General features: G+C 41.1%; 2 protein-coding genes across 2 annotated transcripts in view; both read left to right on the top strand.

Annotated features, from left to right (window-relative positions):
• Window positions 1–576: 576 nt before the first annotated feature.
• acyp2 (acylphosphatase 2, muscle type) lies at window positions 577–7,724 on the top strand. The gene is made up of 4 exons (XM_084735730.1): window positions 577–866; window positions 1,188–1,204; window positions 2,176–2,285; window positions 7,548–7,724. Exons 1-4 carry the CDS (start codon window positions 794–796, stop codon window positions 7,660–7,662), a joined length of 315 nt encoding a protein of 104 aa, XP_084591856.1. The 5' UTR covers window positions 577–793; the 3' UTR covers window positions 7,663–7,724.
• An 8,710-nt stretch (window positions 7,725–16,434) lies between these two features.
• Window positions 16,435–16,927, top strand: part of LOC146314999 (spectrin beta chain, non-erythrocytic 1) — a 136,812-nt gene continuing 136,319 nt past the window's right edge. Inside the window, exon 1 of the mRNA XM_084736645.1 lies at window positions 16,435–16,589. The gene's annotated coding sequence lies outside the window, so the exon portion shown is untranslated. The remainder of the gene's footprint in view (window positions 16,590–16,927) is intronic.

Below are 16,927 nucleotides of genomic sequence, written 5' to 3'. Positions count from 1 at the left end.
GTGCAAAGGTATTTAATAGTTTTTGACTCTAAGAAAAGCAGTAATATTCTCCAGTACTGTATTTCTGTATCTTTTTACCCAAATCAAACACATGTATTCTCCTTTGGGAAACTAATAACTTCTTCCATACACTGAGCCTCAGCTGAAACTGTTTGGAGCACAACTGTTGAGGCCCACTTCCCACTGTGAAAACATCTGATCTAGATGGATAAACAGGACTGCAGGTAAGAGAAAAAATATATTGTACTTTTGAATTTTGGGGGTGAACTGTCTCTTTACGGGCATAAGATTCAAAGAGACCAGGAATACTGCAAACACATTGCCTCACCCTTCCCTTCCAAGTGTGCAGGCGAACCTACGGTGGCTACAAAATGTGAGAGGCACAGAGAGAATTCTTATTCTTATTTGATTGATTGATTGATTTGATTATACACAAATGAAAACATATTAATGAATTTTATTTTCCATTTCAGCCAATAAATTCCCCTGAATCTGACACACTGGACGTTTAAAACCTACCCAGCCAGATCCGGGTCAGAGGAAAACACTAACATCTGTCAGTATGAATATAAACACAGTGTTTGTAGTTTTAATGGACTACAAATACCATCATCCCAGACTGGATGTGCTCTCTGGTGATGGTGGTGAGATTTTCCTTTAAAAACTCCAGAGGAAGACGTGACCATGTTGGTGCAGAGAGCTGAAGAGAGGCAGAGAGACACAGGCGGCGTTCACTCGTTCTCCAGCCTCCTCGTCTGTTAGTTAAAGGGACAGTTCCTGTTTTTCTCCCAGGATGTCTGACGGTGAATCAGCAGGAACCAAACAACTGGTGTCAGTGGACTTTGAGATCTTCGGTCATGTTCAGGGTCTGTATGTTTAACCCTCCTCCTCCTCTCTCTCTCTTCTTCTTCTCTTCTCTGCTGTGCAGCTCTGCTCTGTGAGTCCAGGCTGTAAACTGATCTGCTGCTTAATTTAGGACGGAGCTGCTGCTGCTGCACGCTCACTGTCTGCAGACACATTATTATGGATTTAACACAAAACCTAATGAGCTGTCTCTCTTTTAGTCAGTGGAAATAAGAACATTAATCAGCAAAAATGACAAATAAACAGTGAAATGAGTTTCACAAACAAGCATGAATAGTTGCTGGTTCATATTTTAATTGATTTTCTCTCTTACATTTTTACAGGAGTCTGTTTCAGAATGGTGAGTTTTTTCCGCAGCTGTTTGTTCCCATCACCACCTGCTGCTTCCTCTGCCACCATACTGCAACCAAAACTACATTTCAGTTCACTAACAGCCTTTTTGCACGAGCGCGTGGTGAGCAGTGGTCAGCACTGCTGCCTCACAGCAAGAAGGTTCTGGGTTTATACTCGCCAGACGTCAGGGGGTTCTGTGTGGGTTCTGTCCACGTTCTCCAGCTAGTCGTCAGCCCTGTGATGAACTGACTACCTGTCCAGGTGTACCTCACCTCTCGTCCAATGACAGCTGGGACCAACTACAACCTCCACAACAATGCAAAGGATGAACAGTTATAGATAATGAATGGAAGGAGAACTTAAAGGGATGTATAGTCAGCAGGGGAGGATGTAACTAATTACAAATACTCAAATTACTATAATTATTATTTTTAGTATTTTTGTTTGGATGCTTGTACTTTTATAAGTAGACTTTCAAGTCTGTACTTTTGCTCATACTTAAGAATGTATCGCAATATGTAGTTACATAGTTACTTTTACAATCATAATTGAGTACATTTTTAATTAATATCCAAACATTTCATCTGCATTTTTGTAGCCAATCAGGTGACCTGATCACTTGAGAAAGAGTTTGATTGAATGCTGTGATTGATTAATCATTAAATGTCAACAACTAAAAAGTAACAAATACTCTACTAATAGTCTACTACTAGAATACTTTGTACTTTTCCCTAAGTAGTTTTCTAACACAAATACTTGTAACTGAGTAATATTTTAGTAATGTAGCAGTATTTGTACTTGAGGTTCTCAACCTTATCAACTCAATCAAATATTTTACCGTCTGTCTGTGAGTTTACTTTTTGATTCAAACTCTGTGTCCATCCACACTAAACCATAGAGACACAGTTTGTTGTTCTTTGTTAGTTAAGAAAACTTTACAGCATTAACCCCTTCTCACCCCCCCCCCCCCCCCTGCAGTACACAGAGAAGGAGGGTCTGCGGCTCGGTCTGGTCGGCTGGGTGAAGAACACCTACAGTGGGACGGTGGTGGGACAGGTCCAGGGTCCTGCTGACATGGTGGATGAGATGTGAGTCCAGTACACACTCTACTATTGACACACAATACAATGAAAAACTCAGCATGTTTGTTTTCCTTTGCAGATTTAAAAGAAACCTGTCACATGTGAATGTTTGAGACAACATCAGTAAAACTGACAAAACTTTAAAAAATCAAGTAAACTGATGATTGATATTTGCATTACAGTAAAAATTGCAGTAAAAATGAAAATCTTGGTGTCAGAGTTTAGAATAATACAACTCCAACAGAAAACATTGTTGAAATATTGTTTGTTTGTTGTTGTTTAAAAATCCTCTGGGATCAGATTGAAAAATGAAAATAAGATGACTTTTTAAAGATACATGGTTCTCACAGGAGCCACAAAGCTACCAGTGTATAATGATCTTATAGACCATGATGCATTGCTGTAGACTGAACTAACCGACGGTATATAAAGTTGTTAAAATAAGCCCAGGGAACTGGGAACATTTTATTGCAACATGAGAACTTTTCTGTACATTTTGCTGAAAATACTCACAAACTTTTACAGAAGTAAGGTTTTGACTGCAGGACTGTTACTTGTAGTTGAGTATTTTCACAGTACTTTTTCTGAGGATCTTAACACTTCTTTGCTCCTCTAGTGTTGCGTTGTGTTGTGTTGTGTACTTTGTTCAGCCACTAGATGGCGAGCTTCACCTTCACAACACCACAGTCCAGTCTGTGCAGGTTTATCTCTCCCTCTTCAGTCCATACAATACTTTTTTTTACAGAATGACCTGATCAGAAACTGGTCCATGAATGCATCACTGCAGGCTTTTGTTGTTACACAAACACAAACGTCTCCTCCTCTCTGTCCTCTTTCTGTCATGATAATAACCAATAATCAATCATGAAACTGAAGCTCAGTGTGCTCTGACGTCCTCTCTGTCCGGCGGGAGTGATGTCATCTAAATGAGACGTCCACACCCTGGTGACATCACCTCCTCCAGGGATCTGAACACACACACATAAATCTGACAAGTGTGAAACAGTGATATTATTCTTGGTGTTTGTTTTCAGCTCCTTGCGGCGGCAGGTGGGTGGAGTTCACTGAACCACATCTGCTTTTATGACCATCACCAAAAAATAGAATAAATACAGTAAAAAGACGAGTGTTAATCATTTTTATTAGACAAAATGAGAAGAGGAGACACATGGAGGTATTTAAATGTACTATTTGTACAATGAGACATACTTGACAACTTTCATTTTGGTCTCAGGCTCAGCAGTCTGTGTTCATGATTATCATGATTCTGGGCCACCAGAACCAGAGTCGGATCAAAAGCCTCATTTAGACTTTAATTTTGTTTCTCTAAAGCAGATGGTGGGAAAATCCCCTCCAGAGCGACGTCTTTGTGCTTTAAAATGGATGAAATGAAGCAAAGATCTGCTTGTTCTTGAACGTTTTCTATCAGCTCAGTGTGAAATTTGATTTCAGTTGAGAGTTGAAGCAGAAGCTGCACAGTAACAAACTTCATTTTCTCCACTACACGTTAAAGACAGATATTGTACTTTGACTCATTTACATTTCTATGAAAGTTTCTGTTACTCATTACTGAAGCACAGCCTGGAAATCAGCAGATGAAGTTTCTTTTCTTCTTTTAAATATGTAAATCTACTATTGCTGCATTTTTGAAAACTCCATTGTGGGATTATTCTTCAGTTTGTTCATGATGCTACTTCAGATAAAGATGATTCCTTATCAAAGGGTCAAATATTAAGTCTATGTTTTTGTTTTTCCATATCCTTTGAAATGTTTCCTCATCATCTGGGCGGGGCTTAAATGTGTTTTGTCACTACTGACTGGCCAAAATGTACTTTTGAATACTTACGGTAATTCCTTTAACTTGAGTAAATTTTGACTGAACTTTCATTCATATTGGAGTAATATTAGACTGTGAGTATCTATACTTTGACTCAAGTAATGGAGTCATGTCCACCTCTGATTACCACGACATGAAGCAGAGTATTTTATAAATAAAGTTTATTTAATGTATCAGGAGATTGAATCCTGTGTTTGATTACATTTGGATCATGACTCCAGGAACAGAAAGGAGAGTTTCATATAATAAGAAGGAAATAAAAGCTGATGTTGGCTGTGTTTCATGATTTGATTAAATAGTTAATAAATCATTTTTAACCTCACAGTGACTTTTATACACAAGCTTTCATTGAAAAGATTAAACACACGCTCAGTCTACTATTTCCTTCCATTCTAACGAGGATCTTTTCCCTGTTATAACACACTCGCCCTCACGTCCTTCCTCTCAACTCCACTTTCACCACGACCTCACTTCCCGCCGGGCCTGGGAAACAGGAAGCAGCTGGTCCTCTGGGCAGAGAAAGAGGGGATGGAGGGGAGGGAGGGAAGTGATGGGTAGAGGAGAGGAGGAGAAACGGGCATAAATATAAGAGGGGAGAAATGAGAGACGGAAGGAAGGGGGGGGGGGGGGCAAGAAGGGAACAAGAGAAAGAGAAATTAGATTTTAAAAAAAGGAGAGTGAAGGAAGTGAGAAATAGTTGTAAGAAAGGAAGGACAGAATGAGAGTGAGAGTCGGTGGTGGGAGGTGAACGAGTGGGTGGTTTCCTCTTTTTTCCTCTCAGAGAAGAAAAAAATTCCCAGAGAGCCAAGCAGCATAAAGATAAGAAAAATAAGGATGAGAAAAAGACAGAAGAGAAAACTAAAATATTCTCTCTATTTTAGGACGTGCTGGAGGGAAATCAAGTGGAGGTGTAAAAAAAAAAAAAAAGAAAAATCCAACATGGCAGGAAAAAGGAGAGAAAAACAGATGTAACAGGTGTCTGACACTCACATGAGTTGGATTACATTAATCCTGTAACATGATGGAAACACGGTGTGTGTGTGTGTGTGTGTGTGTGTGTGTGTGTGTGTGTGTGTGTGTGTGTGTGTGTGTGTGCGCGTGTGTGCTCTTTAAATGTCCGTCTCTGTTGGAGTCTCTCCTCACTCAGAAAGCAGCAGCGTTTGTTTGAAGGCTGACAGATGAAACCTGTTTACTGCAGAGTGACAGTGTTACAGCAGCACAAATTATTTTAAACTGGACAGATTAAGTTTAATCCTGTTTTCAGAATCAGAGAAAATGCCTTTATTGGACAGTGATAGTGGAGAGATAACAAGGCAGTAGCTGCTCATGTTCAGGTTCTTCACCCCTCAGGACACTCAGAGTTTCTGTGAAACCAAGAGTCAGCAATATCTAAAGTTTTATGTTAGTGTTACTTCACATGTGACACACATAACTTGACTTGCGCCACATGACTCAAAGCTCATTTATGCTAAATATTAAATATGCATACTGTCAAAAAATGTTAAAGTTGTGTTCATGTACATGAAAAACTGCTGAACTAATAAGTGAGTGTTAAAATCATCAGTCCTCCTGATTGGATTTCTGCTCAGCTTCATTTGCTCTTGTAGGCTGGACGTTTCGGTTTCTGCCTGCAGACTCTGTTTGTAGAAGAAAGTTTTCAAGCCTGAGTTTGCAGGCTGAAAAATGTTTGACTTTGACAAAGAACACCAGTTTGTTTCTTGTTTTCTACCAGTAGTTCTCCTCTTTTGACCACAACCACAGTCTCTCTGTGTGCCTGACCACATGTTGACCATAAAGGCGGCAGATCAGGACACTGTCATATGAATCATTTTTGAAATGGTATTGTGAGTTTTTGGAGGATAAGACAAAGGATATCTCCAGCTAATAGGGCGTCAGATCAGAAAACACCCAAATGGATCATCCTGGAAGAACTGATCAGCCTCTTATGTTGTCTTTTAGTTTTGGAGGACTTGTTGCATTTCTGACCTTGTTACTCGGGACATTTTGTTTGGACCTTACTCTTCAAGTTGCTTTTAGAGGTTTAATATTTGGTTTTAGGGATGAGGCTTGTATTATTTCTCAGCATGCAATTGTGATGGTTAAAGGAAAATCACAGTTTATTTTAATTTATGCCTTAATTTTTTATTTGTCTATAAAAAGAAATACATTTTTTTTAGTTATTATAGTTATATGGTTATATATTTTTATTACTGATGGAAGTGATGGACTCAAATTAGGTTATAATAACCAGACACACCAGGAATATCAGTGATGGCCCTCACAAGTGTAGAAGTCCAGCTGTGTGTGTGGATCACAGAGATCAGTGTGTTGTTTTGGAGGAAAATGGCGGCAGATTACAAACCAACAAACATCCAGCTGCTGGAGACTTAATACCTTACTGTGTGTGTGTGTGTGTGTGTGTGTGTGTGTGTGTGTGTGTGTGTGTGTGTGTGTGTGTGTGTACAGTAGAGTAGTAGGTCATGCAGCAGATCAGTCGACTGTCGATGGAGTTGGAAGGTTTTTTTGTTTTGTTTTTTTGCCAAAATAGAAAAAGTAGGACAGCTCCTCTCTCTCTCTCTCTCTCTCTCTCTCTCTCTCTCTCTCTCTCTCTCTCTCCCCACCTCCCCTCTTGTTCTTGTGCTTGCTCTCTCTCTCTCTCTGGCTGAGCTTCAGTCGGTGCAGCTTCGTGGATGTGACCCTGATCCCCTGAAATCTCCTCTAATCTACACACACACACGAATCATCTGACAGTCACAAAAACAGTCAGTCGGTGGTGAAACTGCTGCAGAACGCGCTCAGATTCTCAGGGTTAAATATAACTGCAGGAATGTTTGTATTTTCCCATCATGCCCCTGGATCTCCAGATGCTGGTTTGACCCTGGGCTGGCTGGTTGTGTTATTTTAATTTTTTTTTTTTTTTCTGCATTTTTGTCCCATGAGCAGCGAGTCCCATGATAATGACGTCAGTCTGTCTGTCCAACACTTTGGTTCACAGCAAAACATCTCAACAGCCACTGAGGCCTTAATAATCTGACTCCCAACACAATTTCTGCAGGCCTTCCAATTCTTCTGAATCCAGAAACCCTTCCATTTGTTCTTTCCAATCATCGTATGTTAAATGATCACAGTTATTGATCCTTCTTGATTAATACAGCTGCTCACAAAACCCGATTCTGCCGAAGATGCCAAGTTTTATGTTAAAACAAAAAAGAAAGGGGAATGAAAAGTGGGAGGTTGGGTTTTTAAAAGGGTTCTTTAAATATTTTCAGCAAAAAAGAATCAAATGATCAGATAATTTAGTACGCATGTTAATACCAGATGTTAACAGTCTCAGTGTCTCAGAACAGAACAATACAGTAATATGCAACATAATCATGGTGGTTTTAATGTTGAAAATATTTAATATTTTCTACTGTCTGTGTCCTTTACAGGAAGGTTTGGTTGAGTAAAGAAGGAAGTCCAACCAGTCGGATCACCAGAGCCCGCTTCAGCAACGAGAGGAGCATCGACAAGCTGGAGATCTCCGGCTTCAAGACTCGCTTCTGAACAACCAATCAAATGAACCTTTAGGAGCTTCTCATCCTTCACCAGAGCTAAAACACTGAGAGCTGCTTCTAATGAACTTGGGCCTCATCTATAAAAAAGTTTTTAGATTTATACTTGAACTTAATCTTAGGACCATTTCCAGTGCTGTGCTTAAGTTCGATTAAGAAGTCCATCTGTAACGCAAATATCAGTGATCTATATATCTCAAATGAACTTACCACTGATGGAACTTCCCTTAAAATCTGCGGTGTCCTGTTTAGTGGACTAAATAGTAGGTTGACAAACAAAGACAAACACGTTGCTTTGGGATGCAAAATTACTGCAACGTCCACCACAGGCTCAGGCACACATGCAACCTCTGCATAACCATCAGGAAAATCACATAAAGTGAGTCTACACTTTGCTTACAGATAAGATCATTTCCACATCAAAATAAGGTTTTATAAATAGCTACTTACATGTTGTTTTCTGCTTAAGATCAAATTTGATTGCAAGTCTGTTTTATAAATGAGGCCCCAGATCTGTGCCTGTAGTGATTAGAGTGTAGGTTTTATATTCATGCGCCTGTGAACTCTGTGAATGAAGACTGTTGAATGACAGATTGGAGCTGGAGTTTCAGGTTTGAAGTCTGAATAACAACAGTGTGAGTGAGCTGAGGATGGTGATATTTTATTCATAATAAAAGAGAAGTCTTGGTGTGATGAATCTATCTGTACAGCAGAGCCACACCTGACAGTTTACCAGTGTTAGCCAATGAAAGACAAAGGCCCTGTTTATACCTGGTTTAACATGCATCTTGGGTGATCCAATCAGCAGTTTGTCCTGGTTCACATCGAAGGACTGCCTCCTCAGCTGCCATCCTGTATGTTCACAGTAAACAGCTGTCTGATTTATATTTGTTTCACTGTGATGCAAATGACATGTTCTGACCTGCCAAGATCAGCTGATATGACCTATACTGCAGCCAGCCACCAGGGGGCGATCCAGATGTGGTAGCTGGTTGGGGATCAATAACTAATATAGAGGGCTTTTCCAGCTGTTGGCCACACCAAGTCAAACTGTGCTGCGCTGATTTGCATTTCCATTTTTTGCACCATGTTTTTTGCACTAAGCTGCACCGAGCCATGCCCGAAATGGACCTACTCTGGACTGGGGTCAAAGCAAAACCTGCCTCCAAGTGGGTTGCGGTAACATCTGGCTGGCTGCGGGGAACCACTGATGAGCCTCCTGTCTCCCCCTCGAACAAATGAGTGTTGTGATACTCGTGTGTGCAGGAGAGTAAAGAGAAAGATGTTTCTGAAAGTCTCTATATGTTCAGCTCTCAGTACTTCTGCAGCTTCTAACTGAATCTCTGTGCTTTGAAATGCAGTTTCTCTCCTCTGTTGCTATTTTAACTTTCAGGAATATGCATCATTTAACCATTTCATATCATTTCAGCTGTATCGGAGTTACTGCTGATTAAACCCCTGAATGAAAACATTTCTTGTTTGTGCTGCATCATCATAAAAAAAGTTTAAATAACAAAACAACAGGGGACTTTTGTGAAAAATTTAAGGAAACAGTTTGTCTATCCCAGAGACGTACATGAACAGTTTATCCACTGCTTTACAGCCTTTACAGAAGTTTAGAGCATTTTTATCACTATTGTGATGGTGCACACTTTTGTTTGTAGCAGTTACATTAGATTAAGTTATGATGATTCAAAACACTGCAGCTCAGTTAAAACTCATGACTGTCACGACCACTTTAGGGTTAGAAATATGAAAAGATATGCACATCATTCGAGAAGTGTCCTTTAGTCTCTGGTGGTTCATTCAGGTTGTAGTTCTGCAGCAGGTTGCTGGTTTGAATCCCTGCTCCTGCAGCTCAACTCCATCACTGTGTCTCCATATGTCACTGTATGTATGATGCAAACAAACACACCCCTGTGATGTTATCGTTACATAAGAGCAGGTCACATGACCCGATTACCTGCCGTCTGATCCAATTAAATCACGGTCGAGAGAGAATCCCTGATCGGCTGCCACGGCAACGACCACAAAAACCCTGACGCAGCAGGAACAGAGCTCCCGTTTACTGCAGCAATGCAGAGACTTTTAAAAATCACTTTCAGCAGGAGGCAAACTGTTAAAAACAGATGATTTTTCTGTCATAAAATATCTGGTATTAAATTAACAAACATGGTGAAGATCAACTCCAGTTGTGTGTGTGTGTGTGTGTGTGTGTGTGTGTACATGTGTGTGCTTAGAGACCAACTCTCCCTGGATACACCGCTAGAAGTGGACGCTTTGTCGTCATGCCAACCCATCCCGAGACATTACTCACACACACAACCAGGAGAAGAGAAGAGGAGGCGTTAGTTGTTAATGTGTGCTTGAAGAGGATCTTTAATGTAATGACACACTTACATAATACACACACACACACACACACATACACACTGCTGAAGCACGAGGTGGACAGACTGTTGACCCTTCATCTACTGTCATGAAAACACCATGACAGAGCTGTGTGTGTGTGTGTGTGTGTGTGTGTGTGTGTGTGTGTGAGCTGTAGTGGAATAATCGCTGCAGTCGATGTCTCCAAGGAAAAATATCAAGAACAGCACCTGTCTCTCTCTTTAATTCTCCTAAAAGTTAATGTATAAGTATATATATGTGTCCACATCCTGTCCCAATCTCATGCCAGAGTAAAAAATAAAATTCCTGTCCCGTTCCAATCATAGAAGAATGACTCCTGTCCCGTTCCCACGAATCCTCAGTCACACTTTTCATGCACTGATCACCAGCTACCAGAGCAGACAGGACAGAATAAAAAAGAAAAAGAAAACAGAATGAATAGTTAAATTGTCTCCCTTCCTGTGTCCTGCAGGATTCATGAAAAAATGTCAGCCTCAAAGACTGAGGCTGTGGTTCTCTGTCAGCAAACAGCGGGTTTCTTCCTCTGGGTTGGGAGTTGGGGTTGCTGCTCTAAGGAAGGAGTCTGAGTGTCGTGGGGTCGTGTTCATGAGTTGTTTTGCAATAAAAGACCATCTGAGATCTCGCTGCCTGCTGATCGACTGGGGATTTCTAAATGCTAAATAGAACAGCCACCAACAATCCTACACCGGACACGACACACTCCCCATATTCTCCTCTGTGGTTGGCACAGGACTTCTGCATGTCACCGTCCCAGTATAAACGGCCGTCCCCAATAGTTTGGACTGGTTCTGCAGTGCAGGTCTGGACAAGGTTTAATGCATTTTAGGGGAATTGGTGATTATTATTTTTTTGGATCATTTCTTGCCACCTTCCCAACATCCAGACCGATTTCAACCTTAGTGGACGGAACAGTAAGACATAAAAAAGACAGAAAAAGATGTAAAAGACGTCCACATTTTACTTTTACATTACATTTTTACATTTCAGAGCTCGTACCTTTTCACTTTTACTTGAGTAAAGAAGTTGACTCAGTATTTCTACTTGAGTAAAAAATGTGTGTATAAATTTGGAACTGATGCTTGTTTGGAATTGTTTCTTGATGCTCAACCTTAATCACAACCCAACCCCAGATGATTTCCACCTGGTGCAGGAGGTGTGACGTCACTTAAACAAGCCATACATTTTGTTCAGGTGAGCTGCACTGAACCTGTTCGGCCTTTTCATCAGCATGTATTTGAAATTCTCCAGGTGTCTTTTTCTCATTTAAATTCTCTCTTACGTTGAACCACCTGCTGCTGTGCCAGAGATCATGGGCACTGACATGTGAAACTGTCTTTTCCCACCCTGCATTTTGTCCCTAAACACTCCCAAACACAAACACCCATAGTCCTCCACCTCTAGCGGCACTTTTCCTCTCACACTTTCTCTTGTGTTTCACTGCAGAATCTGGTGCAAATAATAATAATAATAATAAAACAGCCTCGGCCCCCACACTCACACTGCTGCCATGAGAGACAGAGAGCCCACCCACACGCTTCAATCACTGAGGGAAAAACTGGAAAAAATCCACCGGCCTCGACCTCTCCTTCCTCCTCCTCCTCTTCCTCCGCCTCTTCCTCTCCCGGCAACCGGCTTGGCATCCCATAGTGGTCACCATGGAAACGCCCCTCTGTCTGGAAGCGTTTGTGAGCGAGATACAGAGAGAAAAGAAAAGTTGATGCCGTCTCGTTCCTGCAGATTTCTCCCCTCCTCTTCCTCTTCTGCGTCCTTTCTAAACTTTTTTCTTTCCTCCTCTTTTGTCCTCCTCTTCCTCTCTTTCTCTGCTCTATCTGTCCGTTTTCTCTCTGAATATCTGCCCGACACTCGAGCTGCCCACACAGTTAGTCTTATTCATCATGTTACACACACCTGAGTGGGTGCTGACAGCCAGCTGTTACCAGGCAACATGTTCGAGTCGAGTCCAACTCTGCTGTGAGAGAAACGCTGACATTTAACACAAACACCAGCTTTTGTTCTGTTCTGCTTTACTCCGGTCAGATTTGGTGGATTTAATGTCCGATGAGTGAAATGAAAGGTCCACAGTGAATGTTGGACAACATGTAGAGACAAAAACACACCACCCACCCCTCAGTTTGGGCTGGACAGCCTGAATTAAAACTCTGGTTAGTGACAGTTTGTTTGAAGGCACAGAAACAACATGTTTCTGAGGTTGGGAGATTCTGCAGCGCTGTTTGGAAACTCCAGCAGTGTTTTGTAGACTAGTTCAAAGCTTAGGGGACGTCCGAGCTGCTGAATTTGACCAGTTGGAAGACAGAAGCAGCTGGTTTGGGAGGATGTGATTGTCACTGGACTCTTCAGTAACTGTGAAAATGTTGTCTGGATGTTTAAGGGCTCATGTTTTACTGTTGGCAGAACGTAAATAAAGAACAGCAGGTAGAAAACAGAGAGTGATGTCAGACACAGTTCTGCTGCATGATGGGAATTACCTCCATGACCTCGGACCTTCTCCTCACCCTCCTCTTCTCTAAAACAAATATGGGTCGCAGTCTGCTGGACATTTCTACATGGTGTCTAGTATCTGAGTGATAATCCTACACACACACACACACACACACACACACACACACTCTGACCAAACTGAAGAGGCCAAAAAGAGCTTCAAGGCCAGATCACATTCTGCCAACACACACAGTGTTAATGCACACACACACTTCTGCACTGCACGGTTGGATGTCCTTCAGAACCTGAATGCATCGTTCTCAGTGTTTGTGTGACAGAAAATCTTTACTATCATGACATGACAGCATGATGTCCAAATGTCCAGGTCTGTTGGGTTAAAACTGGACTAAATCTGGTTCAGAAGTAAAAGTCTTTACTTTCATGTGACGATTCTTTCAGCGGTATTTCAATTTAAATTATATTTCAGTATAAAACAGACCTTATGATTTACCTGATTTAAACCTGCAAAAACTGATTTATTTTTCTGTTTGTTTTCATTAAAAACAAGCAGCAAACACAACATTTACAACAAATCACATTTCCAGAGGGTAGGTTGAACTTGTGATGGAAGAAGAGGAGTTTCAGTTCAGTACTTATTCGCTTTTAGTTCTGGTTTTTGTCTCCACCACCTTCTGTGGGAAATATTGGGGTGTTTAGCTGCTAAATGTGCCGCTATGTCCACCAGCTCATTAAGATGGGACCAAGTCACTGTTTTGGACGTCAGAACCAAGTCTCAAGTCTTTGCACTTAAGTTCCATGACAAGTCCAAGTCCTTGACTTTGAGTTTCAAGTCTCAAACTAGTCTTACTGTGGTCTTCACTAAATCTTACCTTACCGTTCTTTGTAAAACTCCAAATATTGAGCAGAATTGGACATTGTTGCGTCTCCGTCTGTTATTTTCAACCTGCATGTTTTTCATCCTGCAGTTCGTCTTTTGTCGACCACTTCGTAGTTTTTGTTCCTGAACAAAATGATCTTTGGTGTCATTTTTTCCAGCTGAAGCTCAGTAATGTAACGTTAGTCCTTCATGGTTCTCTGTTGTCTGACTGGTTCAAACAAAGTGGATCCAGTGAATTAAGTGTCGACTTGCTGAAAATGAATAGTGTTAATGTTAGTTGATTAAGAAAATGATTCATACTTTTTCAAGCTAAAAGGCCCAAGTCCGAGTCAAGTCACGTGTCATTCTTCTTAAAGTCACAGTCAAGGTGTAAGTCTTTTTTGATTTTGTCAAAACGTTTTAACCAACTAGCAAACAATATAAGATTAACAATAGCAATACATTTATTATTATTATTATTATTATTATTATTATTATTATTATTATTATTATTTTACTGTGTAGCTAGCTAGTAAATTTTAGCTAGCTTGAAAACCTTTTGGCTGGCTAGCAGGCGATGTATAAAATTAAAACAACTTTTTAAGTCACTGGTAAACAAAATAATGTTTTGCTAACTTTTTTTGTTTTTTCATTTTTGTTAACTGGGTGTTTGAATGGACTCACTGTTATTACTGTCAGGTGTAACAGTGTCCCGTGTTGTTGACTCCTCCCTCTGATCTCCTCTGTACATCACAAACCTGTGAAAGCTCTGATTGGTCAGTTTCCAACATGTCATCCGTCTCCTGGCTGAGTCATGGTTAAGAATTTATCATTAATGTGACACAGTGACATCTGAAAAGACACTGCACATCTCAAAACTTTACACTCTTCACCAAACGTAGCCTCGTTTTAACCTGAACATCCAGATGTTTTCTTACCTGCAAGTCATCATCAGTGTTTAAAGGATCCAGGATGTTTCTGCAAAAACCATCTCCTTCCTTCCTCCTATAGACGATGTAGGTGAGTAAAGTGATGTGATACTGAAAGGCACAAATGGAGTTGATGTCTGGTGACTCATCAGAGTAGGAGGCTGATGATGGAGATGAGTGCTCGGACAGAGAGCTGCTGGACTCTGAGAGGATGTGGTGGTTAAAATGTGCAGGTAAGAGCAGGGTCAGCACTAAATTACCCCTCTCAAACACAGAGGGCATGATGGGAAAACACCACAGCTGTGTTTCCAGTCATTATGTCAAAGCATCACAGAGAAGTTGACGTAAGTTTTAAATCATTTTCTAACATTTTATTCTGCCAGAATCTCACTCATCCACAACTTTTCAGAGTCAGGCCTGTTTGGCATCATTTAGTCTCTGCAGACTCTCACCCCTCCTCCTCTTCCTCCTCCTCCTCCTCCCTGCTGGCTGAATCTCCGCCTCTCACTCAGGCTTCAGCAGCGGGGAGCGCTTCATATACATCTCGCTGCAGCCCTGAGGGGTGGAGACATTCTCATGGCACAGATAGACCCTGAAAATGCATTGTCACTTGCACTGTGATTCGTTCAGTGGGTTCAGCAAATTTTCCACTGGTGACGTAGACAGTTTACTGACCTTATGAGGTTCCTCAGATATCACCCATAATATAACAAACTGCAGACTGACTTCCAACTGTCTTTATTACAGATACATATTTATAAAGAATAAACAAATACAAGCATTTTATAAACTGCAGGACAGTTTATCATCCCTGTTACAGAGACATGTGAAAGATTTTTCATTAAATGTAATTAAAAACCAACAAACAACAACAAACAAACTCAGACTTCATATTTGCCTATAATTATCTTTAAATAAATTAAATTAAATTAAATTAGTCATGACAGTCAGCTGATTAGAGGTAAAATGTGTATTTTTGATTCAGTTTAGTCTTTTTATTTTTAAGTCATTGAGGTGTTTCTGGCTGTTAGACAGATGTCACACGCGGTATAACGTTAGCAACGTATTGTTAGCAATATAATAACTAATGTAACTTTAGATTAACTGTAGTCAATTAATTAAATATCTGTGAAGTTTCCACAAGCTTTGTTCATTATTTAAAAGCCAACAAGTAAATGGAACAAGGTGACATGTTTTTATCATTTCATTTAATCTGTTTTTTAAGAGCAGGGTCAGCACTACTTTTATACTCGCTCTGTTTTATTTATTTTAATTTGGGTGAGCAAGCATTTCTGATTAAACTGTCTAATTTCAGTTTACATCACTTAAACTTGGATTTTCTTAACAGGATTTTAGGTTTTAATTGAGCAACAGAGCTCTGCTTCATTTTAAACCTAGTCTAGAACTAATCTTAGATTAAATTATTAGTTGGTGAAACCCAGTGGCTGCATTTGTATTAACTCTGTTCTTTTAGGCCTCCGCCCGGCTGGAGGCATACTGTTCTCTGGTTGTCCGTCCGTCCGTCACAGATTTTTGTTTGCACGATAACTTTTGAACGGGTGGACGGATTTGCACCAAATCTTGTGTGCTAAGACTCTATAATAGGTACATAAACTGATTAAATTTTGGAGGCCAACGCTTTCAAGATGGCCAACTTTCAAGATGGCCGATTTTTTGACTTTGATATATTTTTGAATAACTATGTTGGATACTATTAGGTAATAAAGGTAATAGCTCTTTCCTTGCAATCTTTCATCATTAATTGTATCAATAAGCCATAATTCTCAAACTCCTGGGACACTTGCAAATAGGATTTATAATGAATCAATGGTTTCAATCAGGTGTAGGGACACAAAAAGTCAGTTGTATGAAACTGTTGCAGGCGGAGGCATCAGAATCGATGCTTTAGTGTCGACTTCTACCCGTTTTCATCTTGTCTTGTTTTGTATTGTTGTCTTTCACGTGACAAACTGTTGAAGGTTTAATGAAAATCAGTGTAGCGCCGCCCCGCCGGCGCCGCTCGGTGTCTGAATCGAGCGCACCGCGCTCTGCAGTCCGGGCCGTGCTGAGGCAGAGAGGAGCGGAGCTGACGGAGGGCGGGGGGAGGAAGAGGAGGAGGAGGAGGATTGGTGGATTTGAGGACTCGCTGCTCCTGCGTTGTTTTTGCTCCGAGCTTCAGTTCAGCAGCGCGTCCGTCCGTCCTTCAGCCCCGAGCAGAGCACAGCAGAGCCGGACACCACTGCGCTCCTGTCCGCCCCTCAGGTGAGTCACAGCCGGGGAGAACCGGGCCGTTTGTCCCGCTGCTGCTTCATTCTGCACGGATTTATTTCGTTGTGAGTCTGCTGGTGGAGCATCCACATCCACGACGGAGCTGTGGCGGGTTTCAGAAGCCTCCTCTGGGTAATCATCCAAACCTCCAGTTAAACCAGCAGAATTTAAATCATTTTACTGGTTTTATTGGTTTAATCTTTATTGGGGTGCAGCAGCGGCTCGTTGGCGCGCAGAGAAGCCGAGCAGAGAGCTCTTTTCTCGGCGGTGTCTCCATCGTGCTGTCGAACTTGTGTTGGTGTGTGTGTGTGTGTGTGTGTGTGTGTGTGTGT

This window comes from Lutjanus erythropterus, chromosome 14, assembly GCF_056507025.1.
Source record: "Lutjanus erythropterus isolate fLutEry1 chromosome 14, fLutEry1.hap2, whole genome shotgun sequence".
In the NCBI taxonomy this organism is placed as follows: domain Eukaryota; kingdom Metazoa; phylum Chordata; class Actinopteri; order Lutjaniformes; family Lutjanidae; genus Lutjanus; species Lutjanus erythropterus.
Note: the sequence above shows the minus strand (reverse complement) of the source record. Positions and strands in the feature narration are given on the sequence as shown.

What these genes read in the sequence shown, in the direction of transcription:
- acyp2 (XM_084735730.1), top strand. Translation starts at nt 794, where the DNA reads ATGTCTGACGGTGAATCAGCAGGAACCAAACAACTGGTGTCAGTGGAC. An exon ending in GCTGACATGGTGGATGAGAT is followed by an intron (nt 2,286 to 7,547) that starts GTGAGTCCAGTA and finishes TGTCCTTTACAG; the next exon opens with GAAGGTTTGGTTGAGTAAAG.